This window comes from Pavona decussata, unplaced genomic scaffold, assembly GCF_977016875.1.
Source record: "Pavona decussata unplaced genomic scaffold, jaPavDecu1.1 SCAFFOLD_114, whole genome shotgun sequence".
Taxonomy (NCBI): domain Eukaryota; kingdom Metazoa; phylum Cnidaria; class Anthozoa; order Scleractinia; family Agariciidae; genus Pavona; species Pavona decussata.
Window position 1 is genome coordinate 5,437,169 of NW_028145528.1, and position 15,761 is coordinate 5,452,929.

At 39.6% G+C, this 15,761-nt stretch overlaps 1 protein-coding gene and 2 pseudogenes across 1 annotated transcript; all 3 read left to right on the forward strand.

Moving 5' to 3' along the window:
• Nucleotides 1-229: 229 nt before the first annotated feature.
• On the forward strand, nucleotides 230-1,164 carry LOC146470409 (uncharacterized; annotated as a pseudogene).
• A 126-nt stretch (nucleotides 1,165-1,290) lies between these two features.
• Nucleotides 1,291-3,659, forward strand: LOC146470410 (uncharacterized). The gene has a single exon (XM_085122503.1). It carries the CDS (start codon nucleotides 1,975-1,977, stop codon nucleotides 2,506-2,508), a length of 534 nt encoding a protein of 177 aa, XP_084978629.1. The 5' UTR covers nucleotides 1,291-1,974; the 3' UTR covers nucleotides 2,509-3,659.
• A 6,811-nt stretch (nucleotides 3,660-10,470) lies between these two features.
• LOC146470411 (uncharacterized) lies at nucleotides 10,471-15,485 on the forward strand (annotated as a pseudogene).
• Nucleotides 15,486-15,761: the final 276 nt, after the last annotated feature.

A 15,761-nucleotide genomic window follows, 5' to 3' on the forward strand; every position in this document is an offset into this window, starting at 1 on the left:
AGGAAGTGAGCATCCGCTTGGTAGCAAGCCTGGTTGGTATTATGGTATCATTTTTTTCCTGGGGTAGAATATGGTCAATTATACTATCGCCAGATTGAAATAGAGAAGACTATAGCCCTTAAAAGAACTAAAGGTGATTTGGACCGAAACATGGTCCTTTCTGATAAGGCTAAGACTGATATCCACTGGTGGATAAACCACGCAAAGAATTCCAAAAAGAAAATCAATCATGGAAATGCTACCACGATCTTGCATATTGATGCGTCAAATCAGGGTTGGGGCGCTAATACAGGACAAAGTAATATCGGTGGCCGTTGGTCCCCAAAAGAACAACTCATGCAAGGGAAACAAAGTACAGTATGAGCTTAACAACTCTTTACTTAGTGGACGGTGCCATTAAGAACATCTCAAAAGGAAACCTTTCAACAGCGATTTCCGAACTTGAATCGGTAAAGACACTTATTACAAAACGAAACAAGCTTATTCGCTTTGTGGATAAGAGTCCTGCGGGCTGGACAGCCGTTGAAGAGTACGAATCAGATGAGTTGGCACAGGATTCTAACGATGAAAAGAGGCTTTGTTCAGCAGAAAGACAGGCATTGGCCAAGATCCGCAGCAGAAGCGTAGGAATTCGTCTCCCCAACCTAGCTATACAAGTACCTGTCAGCCATGGAGTGGAGTTTCTACTGCTGGTTCTTCCAATACTCTTCCTGTTAATCAGCAGCTTTTTCGTGGGCAGTCCTTTCGCGAGCCTCGCCCTCAACCTTTGGACAAGTGCTTCAGTTGCGGACAGAGAGGTCATTGGGGCAAATTCAACTTCCTGCCCCAGCCCCCTTAGAGGAACCATTGCAGTCCCTTCAAGCAGCAAGGCCGCAAACTGACGACAAACACAATGTTGCATTACAGAGATTAGGGAAAGATGAGTATAATTCACTGCATTTGGTTACATGTTTAAATGACTTTGATCCAGTGGAACTTTTCGAGAACTCTGTTGATGCGTCTGATTTATCTACTGATGTAATAAGTCCTGAATATCAGGAGGGGGTTCCTATCGTTAAAGTTAAAGGTAGTCTTAAGTGCAATGTAGCTTTTTGGGAGCATATTGGTGCTTCTTCGTTTCATTCACGATACCATTGTATATGGGTATAAGATCCCCTTTATTTACACTCCACCCGCAGTGAGCTTTGGCAATAATCGATCTGCCATTCAGCATAGCGAATTTGTGGAACAAGCTATTTCTGATCTTCTTATAGCAGCTTAAGCTTTTCCTGGTCTAAGGATGGAGTTGTTCGATTTTATAAATTTACTGTTTTGCCATTCAGTATTTCTACCGGGCCTTATATTTTTACAAAAGTTCTAAGGCCTTAATACGTTATTGGCGTCTCCAGGCTATTAGAATGGTTGTTTATTTCAATGATGGCCTAGGCGTATGTCCAACATTTCTTGACTGTTATTCCCAGTCTATGGCTGTGAAATCAGATTTGTCCCAAGCGGGCTTTATAGCTAATAGTGTTAAAAGCATATGGGTCCCAGTTCAGTCTCTCAGATGGTTGGGCTATCAATGGAATTTAAAGCATAATTTGTTATTTATGCCTGTGGAGAAAATCGACAGGCTACTAGCGAGTGTTGACATTGTGCTCCTGTATGCAAATGACCAGGAGTTATCGGCTTTTAAGGCTCTTCTTATTAACGAAAATGTAGAAGAGGCAAAGAGAATATTCACGAGTAAGCTTGAGGTATTCAGAGACGAGATTAGAACTTCCCTCACTCACTGTGGGATCTGTCAAGTCTATTTCTGTGTCCGAACCCAGTTAGTATTCCACAGTGCTAATGCACATGGAAGATCTTAACATTAATTCAAATGTTGCTGACATTCAGGGTTGAGCACAGTATGTCATTAAAAAAAAAGATGATGTTCATTTCCCTGCATTTTGTCACTTCTTATTTGCTATTTTAAGATGACTAAGTAGACAGATGCAGCGGAACGATATTATTCTTCCCAATGTCGTATCTTATCGGAAGGAATCCAAGCTGCGCGTTGAATGCCTCACAAGTCGTCCTGTTCCAGATGGCCATTTAGAAAACTTGCCAAAGAAGGTGAACAAGGGGCAATCATTCCAGGGTGTGGTTCTCAGAGGCACGCTTGAGGGAAAAGCAACATGTGGGGGACTTACAACAGGCAGCCTTAAGTCTGAAAGTAAGACTGTAGTGAATCTCTGCATTAAAGGCCTAAGCGAGAGGTCTGACATTTTGCTGCATTTTGCTGCAGTAACTGAGTGTCAACCATCCATTAAAACACCAACAACTGTTTATGATCCCAAAGAGGTTGTCAGAGATTTGCTCATCTTCAATGTGGATGTTCTGCCTACACGCAGGGGTGACCTCATGGACTATGGGAGGGTGGAGATCCAACACCTGATTGACTGGTTCAAAGTGCCTTTAGAAAGATCTGAATGCAATGTACAGAACATCCATGACCAGTGGGTTTCCCTGAAGGTCAGTGAATAGCCAATTTTGTAAGAAGGATTACGCCGCCCTCTGGGAAACGTTGTTGACCAAATCGTCGTACGAGGACTTCGCAGATGTTTTACATCTAGTGGAGATTTTTCTTGTACTGCCAATTTTGGCAGCACAGTGTGAACGAGCTGTGTCATCGCCGTATCGGATTAAATCCAGTACCAGAGCAACCCTTAATGTGGTGGTATTAGAGGACTTGATCCGTCTGCCTTCCGAGGGCCCACCTGTGGCTGACTTTGACCCAGCTCCTGCAGTTAACCGTCGGTTTGAACGGAACAAATCAAAAGGTGAACGCTCGAGGAGACCTAAATTATGATACTGAATACAAAACTCTTGCTTTCGGATTTACTAAAATGCACTTATCTGATTTAGTATACAAGCAGGCTCACTTGTTTGGGGTATCTTGTATGACGCCGGCTTTACCAGCTTGCAAATGTGGCCCTCATGCGCAATAGTCATACCGCCAACAATTGCACTTGATCGCATTAAATGCTCATGGCATCGTTTTTATTTACATAACTATGTAATCGCTTTTTTGAGTAGCTTACTGCCACACTGTAGTTTGAAATCAAGGGGCTTCTCTTCAAAAGAAACAAACATAATAAATAGCTTTGATTATGGAAGATGTTTTACTCATCAACTTTTGTACAATAGGATTTAACGGGCAGTGTCAAGCGTTACTTACGTGTGTCCTTCAAATTTTATGAGTAGAGTAGGGTAACTCATGCTATAGTTTTAAAATATTTTTATACATTATACCTAAGTTGTCTAGAAATCTGATGATTCACCTGTGTTGCTCACAAAAAGCGAGATCAGAGCCATCAACAAGCTTATCTTTTCTGCTGTGACGAAAACGATGAAGATCGACAGAATGGATACTCAGTTTGATGCATGTGATGTGGATCTGAGTGTAGTACTGGTGTGGGCCATCCGAAAACAATGCCTCTTCTCAAGTGACACTGAGAATATGGAATTTAATATCAAGCTTGATGGCCGTCTTCTTGGAGGTATGTATGTTGTGGTTTCCTTCCTTATTTATTTTGGTTTTCAGTAAATTTTACAAACCAGTTAATTGTTATTTCCCTTAGTGTAGTATTCATTACATAATCTGAGATAAAGGGAAGTGACCGAACTGGTTTGAAAATTTTTAAGCCAAAAATTTTTTTGAACCACAACATGTACAAGTATTTTTGGCCTGTATCCTTTGTGACAACAATTGAAGGAGTAATTAACTGCTATCAAATCAATTGCTTGGCCTCGAAACTTTAAACTTTTAAGACTAACGTTAATATTTGCAATTTCATTTTGTTTTATTTATTTATTTATTTATTTATTTATTTATTCACCACGACATACAAACATAGAAAGTTACAATGAATAATAGACTAGGATTACAAGTACATAAGTTTAGAGTAAATAAAAAAAATAGTAAAAGAAGTAAGAAGTGGCGAGGAGACCTCAAGAAACCCCCGGGCTTATACTGAGAGGTCTCCTCGGAGATATGTTGGGACTTAAAGACCAGTAAAGACATTGTGTTGAGATTTTTTAACATACGGTGGTGGTAAGACTATAAAAACATAACAGAGTCGGACGTTTCATGCAATTAACTGAGGAAATCAAGAAGCTTTCTTTTGAAGGTGGATAGACTAGGGGAAGACGTAATTGATAATGGCAAAGCATTCCATATTTTTGGCCCTCTATAGAGTATAGTAAATTGCTTGATATTAGTTCGGCAGGTGTGAGGTCGAAAATGAGCTGAGGTTCTGGTATCATAATTATGAATTTGACCACCAGTCGGAAATAAATTTAGAAAGGGCGAAGGCAGCAAACGTTGGTGATAGGAAAACATAAATTTTGCAATATAAAAGGAATTCACTTTAAAAATTAGGCAAGAAGAAGTTTTTTTACCATGGATGTGGCTGAAAAAGTATTGACATGACATCATGGGCAAAAGAGAAGAGAAATTGGATAATAGTGGTTTGCAATTTATTCAACCAAATGTTTGGAAATGAATTCTTGGTGTACACATACACTAGTGATCATGGTACCCAAGTTAGTGATGAAGATTTATCAGGACTGCAGGAGCATGATCATGATTATTGGGAAGTCCAATACGCCAATCTTGCCCTGAATGATGAAAAGGAATCATCCACCGAAGAAAGTGAAAAAGATAATTTTTGTAAACCAAGACCTTTAAACTCTGACTTGCCAAGTGATGTTCCTGCAAGCCTGTTCCCTGCCAATTTGGTCAATGACCAACAAGATGATATTCCTGCAAGTGCGATTGAAAATTTCCAGAGTCCAAGTTCACTGAAGCCTAAACATCTAAAGCATGAGGACTCTGATGACTGCAGAATTGAGAATGTATCACCACATGGTCTTGCCAAGGCTGCCGTCTCCAACACAGGAACTGGTGCATGTGCTCCCTCACAGAATAATTAACAATTAGATTATGAGCTCGAGATTTCTATCGCGTGATAGCTGATGAGGGCGCAGCCCGAATCAGCTATCATGCATAGAAATCGAGAGCGAATAATCTAATTGTTTTGTTCTAAATCTACTAGCCGTTCAAAACTAATCAAGTAAATTATCTATATCTTCATCGCAGGCACTTCGAAAACGCAACGAAGCGGCCGCCATTTTGTTGAAAACCGCTACCCACTATCTATCACAGAATAGATAGCGAGTAGCGTAGCCAATCAGAGAACGGCATTCGTGATAGAACACTAGTAGATTTATACTAATGCCCCTTAGAACTCTGTTCTAAAGTGTCCGAGTAACCAACCACCTGAGCAGGTAACTTGTGAAGACACAATTGATGATGTAACAGCAGAATCGCTTTCTAGTGGATATTCCTGTTTGCCTTCAGTCACTGGAGGGCAATTTGATGGATCAAACCAGTCTGTCCTACGCAATGTCCTCTCAATGGAGGAAGCCACCACAAGAGCTGAACAAGCTGCATTGTTCAAACTAATACCACCTACATTAAGTAAACCATCCTCTGGTATCCGTCCAGTTTATGAAGCTACATCTTCAACAAATTCAGATCCTCTCACATTGAATGTGCACCCTTGTAAAAATATTGTCAAGGAAGCTCAAAGCTTCTTGATGACGAAAAGGACAAGGGAATTAAACAATCCATCTGGTATCAACAAAGAGGGAATTGGGCAGTTCTCTGAAGCTGGCCTATCAGTCTTGAAACAGTTTTGCTCTCTAGGTAGTACTAGATCCAAGGTATGTTGTGAGGCAAACTGGCTCAACCAGTTGTGGTGTTCATCACAAGATTTAGCGAGGATTCAGCAAGCCCTTTGGCACCAATCATGCACTGATATAATCCTTAGGTTCAGCAAGAATCTGCAGATCTTGCATTGGAAAGATATATCGACAGTTTTGTGATAGACATTTCCATTGGAAAGTACTTAGAGGAAGCAAGAACGAATGGAAATGGGAACAAACTTTACTTTCCTTGACAAGTTTTTGAGTGGATGAAGGCAGTCGACAAAAAATTCAAGAAAATGCGAGTGGCCAGAACAGCATCCGAATTGAAGAATTTCAACACCCTCCAGCAAATGTTAGTGCCAGTCCATATGCCAAACCATTGGGGTTTAAATTACATTGATTTGCTGAATATGGAGATGTACTTTGATGATGGACTAAGATATGTCCCCCCACTTACAGATTTCTTGGAATTGCTAACAGAAATGCATCCATCTCATGCAACCCTCCAAACAAGTTCTGGGTAAACTGCAACCACTTCAAACTATTTGGACTGCCATATCAAAGTGCAAATGGTTCCAAGATAGTTGATGCTGGGAGCTGTGGAATTGGTGTTATCATGGCAGCAAGAGACTTCCTGGAGAAGGGCCCTTCATGTATCAACAGCTTTAAGTGGAAATATAGTGACATGGACTTGCATCGGAAAAACCTCATGCTTCAGATTCTTGATTAGGACTGCATATAAATTAAGTTTCTTTACCTTTCAGTGACAATGCTTTGTTCCAGCTCGTTAATTGTATTGAGCTGTTGCAACCTATCAGCAGAATTTGTCTTTTGTTGCCTAACCAGTTCATTTGACCTCCTGTTATCTGTACACAATATAATTTAAGTTTTCAACTAACTTTAAAGTTTTCTATCTTTCTTGGGTAGTCAGCTCCTTTGAGCTGTTGTTATCTGAAGGCAGAATATAATTTCCTTTTCAACTAACTTGAAGTATTCTGTCTCTTCTGAAGTCAGTTCATTTGAGCTGTTATTATTATAATAGTACAGCAAATTTTTCATGACAAAATGATCAAATTGTGCTTTCAAATATATCTATAATAGAATAAAGATTCTGATAATGAAAAGATTTGGAAAAACATTTCAGAATAAAAAGTAGCGAGATTAAAACATGACTAAAGATTACAGAGATAAATAGAAAGAAAACATGAGTTAATTGGGAAAGGTAAATTTCAAAAAGTCAGTTTTAAGAAGAACGTTTAACGAATTGACGCTTTTTCCAAGAGCGATGTGTTGTGAAAGGAGGGCCTTGTCAAGAGGGGTAATAGAACAGTTGCAAACAAACGATTAGTGACAGACAATAAGTATTCTATTGGGATGGGGGGGACTAAGTAATTACTTTTTCTCTCCTTAATTACAAAAGTAGTATGGCGTAAGTTGAACGCTGTACCTTTGGTTTCTTGCTCGTCGTTTTCCTTCTCGTCAGAAGTGTTGCAGCACTTTTCTTCATTTTCTATTGTTACTTAACGTTTTCTTTTGCAACTGTCGACTCCCACTACCCCACGACTGACCATTTGAGATTTTTGAAAGAAATTTTTGTTTCCACACACGTCGAAACAAAGGGACAAAAAGAGCCGGAAACCATGATTATAGTACCTCGCCGTGAGTCAGATTTGGTCACGTGCTGCTTTATTAAAGCGCTCAGCCGATTTCGCATTTGTCTCGATTTGGTTTCATTTCTGTGAGTGTTGGAAGAGAAGAGAATGGCGACAAACAAGTGGAAGAATATTGTAAACAGAGAGAAACTGAAAGGCATTCGGATTGAAGCAAGGAAAACATTGGAGGAATAAGAAGGCGAAAGACAAATGCATCAAGAACGCTGCTAAACTTACTTGCGAGCCAGAGGTTAGACCTGCCGTTGCTATTGCTGAACCTGTGCGGCTTTCTATGAGCTTTCAGCTTCCTGAACCAGAGCAAGGTTTTGCTGACCCACAACCAGCCAAGTATTGCGAACCAGATGCTGCTGGATCAACCACCAAAACGAAGAAATCAGACGTGTCTCGAACCCGGACATCTGCACCATCAAAAGAAATCAATCCTTCGCAGGTAGTCAGGTCCGAAAAATTTTTGGGCACTTGTTCTTTTGGCACATGTTACCTGGCCTACATTAACGTTGTCTATTAATTTTGCTTAAATTTATTGTGATTTGTTTATTGTTTTAAGTCTGAAAAGCATCAATGACCGGCTAGGTCAAATAACAGTCCTCGCGAGAACTTACAAGCCCAGATTAGGAGAATCCTGGTGCTGTGGTTTTTCACTTACACGGCGTGTGCTCTTGGGATTTTATCTATGTATAGGGTATCACCGAAAATCTCATTAACTAATTATATAAGTGATCTTCTCAGACAGGAGAATGTGAGAACTGCGTTCTTATGTTACAGGCCTTAATTGGTTAATGGTAGATTCAATCCACTGTCAGGCTAATTTGCATACATTTTTTCACGCCTTAAAGCTCATTATGGAACCATGACGCAGATTAACTGAGAAAAGTGTCCGCCTTGAATTTGGAGATGAGCAGAGGAAGGCATTCACTCAGCTTAAGAGAAGGCTGCCAAGTGCCAAAACACTTGGATATTTAAACAAAGATGCCACGATTCTACTCATAGCAGACGCAAGTCCAGTTGGTCTGGGTGCAGTCCTCATTCAAGAGCAGCAAAGAGTGAAGAGAACCATCAGTTACGCAGGTAAAAGCCTGAATTATGTGGGAAAACGTTATTCACACACAGAGAAAAAAGCCTTAGCGATTGTTTGCGCTTGCGAGCACTTCCATGTGTACCTGTAGGGAACTGAATTTGAACTGTACACAGATCACAAGCCACTAGAGATGATTTACTCTCGCAGATCAAAGCCATGTGCATGAATTGAATGGGGATCCTGTGATTGCAACAAGTTCAAAGTAAAGTACTTGCCAGGAAAGCAGAACATTGCCAATCTGTTATCCCCTTTTACTGAAGCCAAGGGACCTGCAAAACCATCATCAGCACACAAACTTTCAGATGACTTTGTCAGATTTGTAGCAGTAACTGCGACTTCTAAAGCTACGACAACACGGGAGATTGAGGAAGCCATGAATTGGAATGGCCATCTCTCCAGCAAAGGAGACAAATGTCACGTATGACAACAAATTAAGAACATCCACGTTCAAAGCAGCTACATTTATTCATCGATTACCAAGCAATGAAGACAACACTAAAGTCCTGGAAATCGTCAATTGGTAGCCATCACCATATGTACCCAAAAAAATTAATTCTTAAACACATCCATCAAGTATATCACCTTGCAGCTCCTAAACAGATCAAAGATTTGTTTGTATTGAGAAAGACAAAGTATAAGACCAGACGAGCAAAACAACTTGAACTAGACAGGCCTAATAAAGAAATAGGAAGACTTTCTCTTAACCACAGAGGTACTATGATATAGAACACATCCCCAGCAAAGTCAAGAACTGTGACAACATCAACACACCTTAAGCAAATACACAAAACCATCAATGACTTTAGCTTTAATAAAGAAGGTTCCCTCATTATGAACAAGAATGACTCCGTTTATTATTACTGACTTCATTTTTATCCTTAATAATCTATCTCCTTTTAGTCTTCTTAATCATACAACAGGGTTCGTACTCTTTTGAGCTTTTGAAATTCCATGACTTTCCATAACCTTTTCCATGACTTCTCCAAGTTTTCCATGATCTAAATTTGACCATTTTCTTGGAAATCATCTTTCATTTTGAGTATGTTTTTACTATTTTCTTTGCAAAAAAAAATCCAATTTATTTTGAACTTTTTAATAAACATCATTTTCCATGACTTTCCATGACCCACACCTAAATGTCATGACTTTCCAGGCCTGGAAAATGAAATTCTAAAATTCCAGGACTTTCCAGGTTTTCCATGACCCATACGAACCCTGTACATATGTAATACACATTCGCACACACTTTGTTACTTTTTTTTTGTTATTATTTTCTTTTTGCTAAATCGTTAGTTTACTTTAGGCAGGTCCACATCAGCCTTTGCCTGCCAGATTGTAAACTTGCGTTATCAAATAAAGCATATGTATATATGTAGGTTTTTAAAGATTTAAAATCGTAAATGGCCAGAGCCCAATCTCAGTCACAGCTAGATTACGTTCAACAAAAACCCCATGTCACTCTCTATTTTCATCCAAAATGCTTTATACAATTCATGGAACACCTATAAATATAGTTTTGTCAGCACAACCATCAAAGACTGGAATGCTTTTCCTACTGAAGTAATTGAACTGGACACTGTTCCAGCCTTCAAATCAGCAGTGGCTACCCACCTCAACCAAAAACCATTTTAATTTTAATCTTATTTTTATTTCACTTACATATGTAAATTGAAACTTTGTTTTTTCTTGTTTTATTATTTGACATTGGCACTACACTTGTATTAGCACGATGGGAAATCTTTGTAAATTATGATATATAAATATCAATAAACCGATCAAATCAACCTCTCTACCAAGACCCCGCCATTGACCTGTTACATTGTAGCTCCACTACTTGGTCAGGAGACTCAGTGTTAGTCGTGGTAGCTTACTTCAGCAGATTCTGAGATTGAAAAATGCAGTCCACAACATCCAAGAAGATAATAGAATGTTTTGAGGGGATTTTCACAACCCATGGATTGCCACTGTCAGTAACAAGTGATAATGGACAGAATCACTGTGGGACAAAAAAAAATATTGGCCCAACCTGACAAACCACTTGATGGTATGTGGTCTACACTGATAAACACTGCCTCCAAGAAATGCATGACAGAATACATTAGAATGTCAAAAACCTGCAGAGAGTCCATAATACCACAGATTGTGCAAACCAACATCCATGAATATGAGAACAGTTTAAGAAATAACGTGAGAAATATGCGAGTTTTATACAAAGGTGGCCTTATGAGCAAAAAGAAGTACACCAGCATTCGGAGTAGTTCAGATGTTGCAAAGGAAACTAAAAAGAAATCTAAAAACAACCAAACCAAATTTATGAAGAAATGTTAAGTTCCCAAGACTGTGCCATACAAATCCTTGGCAAGTTTTATCGGAACCATTGACATTAAGGAGATAATAAATCTAGAAAAACTACAATGCAGGTCAAAAGTAGTTGGGACACCTGTCCAATAATCATGTATTCCAAGTAAAGTTGGCTTTTTGGGGTCACAATTGGAGCGTACCACCCCCCTCCCCCCCAAACAATGTTGGAAGATGCAGATAAACAGTATTTTTGTTGAAATCTGTGTTGTAGTGTCAAATCTCAACATTGCTTGGGGGGAGGGGGTGGGGGGAGATTATTTCAGTAGTATCTCGCTAAGTGTCCCAACACTTTTGACCTGCATTGTCTGAAAGTGAGTATTTGAAAGAGATCAGGTTTGTGGCCTATTGGTCGATGAAAAGCGGGGCTTCTTATGAGAACTCTTGTTTGGTAAGCAAGAAGAACATATTTGTGAATATACAAGGAATTTCAATTGCCGCACTTTTCGTATTGTCATGTTAGAGTATGGATACGGGAAAAGCGCAACAGGTGTATATCAGGAAAAAGATAGACAAATGAATACCATGCAGATCAGTGAGTCGGGGTAAAAAATAACAACTTGCATGTTCACACTGTTGTAACGCTTAAGAAACGATGAGCTTTATTTCACTTTCAAAGAGTTCAAAACGTGGTGTTTTGTTTATTAAATCGGATATGCCATCCGCTGCCCACAAGGTCTGTTGTTTACATAGAAATCGTGTTATACTGTGAGCGCGCGGCTCTGAAAGCTCTTTAGAGTGTTGTCCTCAATGAGAAAATGGAGGCTTCAGAAAGCCAGAGAGTTGTTTACATTATAACGTACAGTCGCGCAGACACTGAAAAGTTCCGTAGAGAGACGTTTGGCGAAGCGATAATAGAGGCATGGAATAGCTTTAACATTGAAATCTCTCACTGGGTGGTAAGCATGGAGGGTCATGCCACTACCGATGCCGATGGCGATCTCAACAAGTACCATTTTCACATGGCGGTAAAACTGAAGAAGAGAGGTAGATGGCTACAAGTAAAGAGATACTTGAGCCAAAAATTCCACATCGAAGTTCATTTCAGTGACCGCCACAATACATATTACAGCGCCTACAAGTATGTCACGAAATCAGACCTCGAAGCGGTTCATTCTGTGGGTCATCCAGACTTAACTACTTGTCCTCGAACGGAAAATGCAATCGCTTCTAACAGCCCATTTCACAGAGTGAACAGCGAGAAATCGCGCCCTGTGGACATTGTTTTGCATGATTCATTCTAGAGAATTCTAGCAATGTTTACATTGCTGACTGACGGCGACATGATGCTCACGACAATACTCAGTAACGTTTGCATTCATTTCGCATCAATGAAGAACAGTGTTTAAAAATAAACTATGGCCGGCTACTCTTGTTGAGTATGTAAAGACAATTGTTGTATAATGCGCTCCAAAGGAACGTGTCTGAATAGAGTTTACAACATTACTCAGTAAATTGAATGTTTTATATAAAGAGCTAATTAATAGCTTTCTTTTCTTGTGCTTTTACTGAGTACTGAGTTGAAAATGCGCAATAACTCATATAGTGAAAGAAATAGTTTCTTCAAACTAAAGAAAACATACATACTTTCTAAATTTGTGTTCATTTAATGTCAAATACGTTTTCAATTTGCATAAATCTCCACTATTTAAAGTGAGTATTGTAGTGAGTAATGTTCAGTTCTTTACGTCAACAAAATGCAAATGTCACGCATGTGATAAACTTCTCGTTGTCACGAGTTTTACAAAGTGACAATTACAATTTACACAAGCATTTTCCTCAGATAGCATGAAAATGAAGTTACACTTTACACGCTTTAGAAATTCACAGAATATACTGAAGTGTAAATAATAAAGCATGTTCAGTTTTCACAGTTCCGCATTGCGTGATTAATATTTGGTTCTACCGCCTTTAGAGGCAAGGATAGCTTCTATCCTTTTGTTCAAACTGGCAACTGTGTTATCTATAGTTTCAGTACAAATACAATCAAAAGCTCTTAAAACTCTAGCTTGAAATTCCTCAAACGACTCCCTTGTGATATTTCTAGATATGATACCTTGACCACGTTAACAGCACTTTTTCCCAACTAGTCGTTTTCAGACAATGCAGGTCAAAAGTAGTTGGGACACCTGTCCAATAATCATGTATTCCAAGTAAAGTTGGCTTTTTGGGGTCACAATTGGAGCGTACCACCCCCCTCCCCCCCAAACAATGTTGGAAGATGCAGATAAACAGTATTTTTGTTGAAATCTGTGTTGTAGTGTCAAATCTCAACATTGCTTGGGGGGGAGGGGGTGGGGGGAGATTATTTCAGTAGTATCTCGCTAAGTGTCCCAACACTTTTGACCCGCATTGTAGCTGTCAAATTTAACATAGAGGCATTTCCTGGAGTGTATAGGCCTCTTAAATCCTTCCTCTTGAAGCTTGCTGACCTTTAGCTTTTTCTTGATGAAAGAGTTCCTTGGCTAGATTGTTTCAATAGCCAAAAAGGTGTGCTGTACATAGCTATTGGGGCAGACGGGGCACCATTTGGAAGGGATGACACTGCCACTGGTAATTACATTTCTATAAACAAAGCACATGCACAGGGAAACCATTATACCTACTGGTATTTATTTATCCAAGCAGTCAAGCTCATGCATTTATGTTCATTGTTCTTGTGCAAATGTTGCAGCATACCAACACTAATCCTACTCCTACACCTTTTAGACCGTTTTAGACTACTTACTTGTAATTGTACCTTGTAGGTTCAATCCAGCCTTAAACAATCAGAAAGTGTTCAGAAGATCATAGTGGTTGTCCTGTGCAATTAGGATACAAAAATAGCATGTGCATGCATGGTATGCAGAACACAACGAGCATGAGGTTTTCTGATCCACCATGTTTTTGTGACCACTGAAAGTTTATGAGATTAAACCGTAAATTCATAACCACCTTTAGATGTTATTTTGACAGATAATCCTGACGAACAGAAAGGGTGGGGTGGTATGCAGTAATTTAACCAAGGATAACCTTTAAGATAAAGCTGCTTAATTTCAAACAAGGTTTGCTTCAGTTTTTTTTCTTCCTTTGTGCTTCACTGCAAACAGCTTTGAATCACTGATTTGAATTACTTAAATCTTAAAATGTTGATGTTAAATTCAGTTACAAGCCGTTGATATTATTTTGTCCCAAAAACATATAATGTTAAAGGTTCTTATGTTCTAATTTGCAGCCCTCCTCACTAGCATCCCAAACCTATTACAGAGGGTGCAAAGTTTCAATGAAAATAATCTGCTGATGGGGTCAAATTCACCTGAATACAGTTCCTTAATGAAACATTACACAGATCATTTGAGAAGAGAAATGAAAGCAATTGAAGGAAAGCAGTTAACCCCTCCACAAGGCCATCAGATTACATTCAGAATGAAGTTGGTCCCCTGTGATATGAAGAGGGCATCATCCATGTCAGGCAAACTAAACAACTGCGCATTTTACTTTTCCCCATTTGCAAATGTTAACCAGGATGACAAAATCACAATGGATGGGTCAATTGGTGGGCCTAAGGACACATGGCAAGAATGGAAGTATGAGAAGAGAATTGCAACAGCCAAGAAGGTAGAGAAATTGAAAGCAAAACCTCAGGACCCTTCAGGAAAGCAAAGAAGTCAGGTCACAAAGTTGATTTCAAAGGAGAAAATCAAGGCAGGAATTTATCCCACCACTCAGTAAGTTTGTGAATCTGATTACAGTCGAACCTTTGCATAACACAAATAATGCCTGGCAGCAATGGTTTACAACTCTACTGACAGTGGTTATGCAATACACTGATAATTCCCAACTTAAATCAGTCACAACTTTATCAGACATGCCAGATGCTTCGCCACTGATCAACTCTTGACACGTGTGAGAGAAACTGCAAAGTGTAGTAGGCTTTACAATTCCTTTCAGCGATTGTTTGGGGGAAGAGGAAGAAGGGCAACTCTTTTTCCTACCGATTCACAGGATTGGAATCAAAGAATTTCTCATGGTACCTCCCTTCCTTTATCCAAGAGGTCTTGTCAATTTTCAACACCATCACAAAGTTCAATTCTCAAACTCCATGCATTGGCATTTGTTGGACTGAAACTCAGGGACTCAGCATCCCTTTATTCAAGAGTTAAGGTAAGCAAAGCACAAGTAGCTGATGTGAAGACCTTTTGCCAAGATCATTTCAAAGTAAATGTGTTGTTTTTAAATGCTGTGAACCCAACTGTGTGGACTCTGAGATATGCCATACCACACCACACTAAACAGCTGTTTGAAGAACTTGGGTATGGCCTTCAGTTGGACTGAACTCTATGCAAGGCCGTGAGGCTAAGCATGTGAAGTTGGCAATGTACATAATGAACACATGCAATCTGAAGAAGAGTTTCCGGTGGCAAATTGTCTTCAGACATGAGTATGTCACGTTGGTTTGGCTTCGAGAAATGGACCTGTACAGTGTTTCCTACAAAAAAGGGCAGAAATCATACATTCCAAAGAGGGTGAGGGAGAGCGATGACAGGTTCTGCCAGTGTGGACTGTTCAAGTCAAACAACGCTTATTGCAATATCTGCACCAGTACAACTACAACTCATATCAGGAAAAGTGTGGCCACTGCAAAGGTTGTCCAAAGGTAGGGATTAAGTGTAATTTGATTTTGTGGGGGGCAGGGTGGATGAATTTGTAAAAAATGTCAGCCTTCTTAAAGCAAATTCAATAGAGTAGGCTAAAATAATCAAGGATTAGGCTGGGGTGGTATTAAATCAAGCACCCATAGGGTGCTAGCTCCCAGAGGTGTAGGTGGGCCTGCCCCCACCCCCTCCAGAAAAGTTTTGAAGTGTGCATGCTCGGAGATGCAATTTGCAATTTGGTGCACCCTTGGTGGTTTGAAAGGGATAATAATCTTATGATTT

Excerpts from the sequence above, each read along its gene's own strand:
- LOC146470410 (XM_085122503.1), top strand. The coding sequence starts at position 1,975 with ATGCAGCGGAACGATATTATTCTTCCCAATGTCGTATCTTATCGGAAG.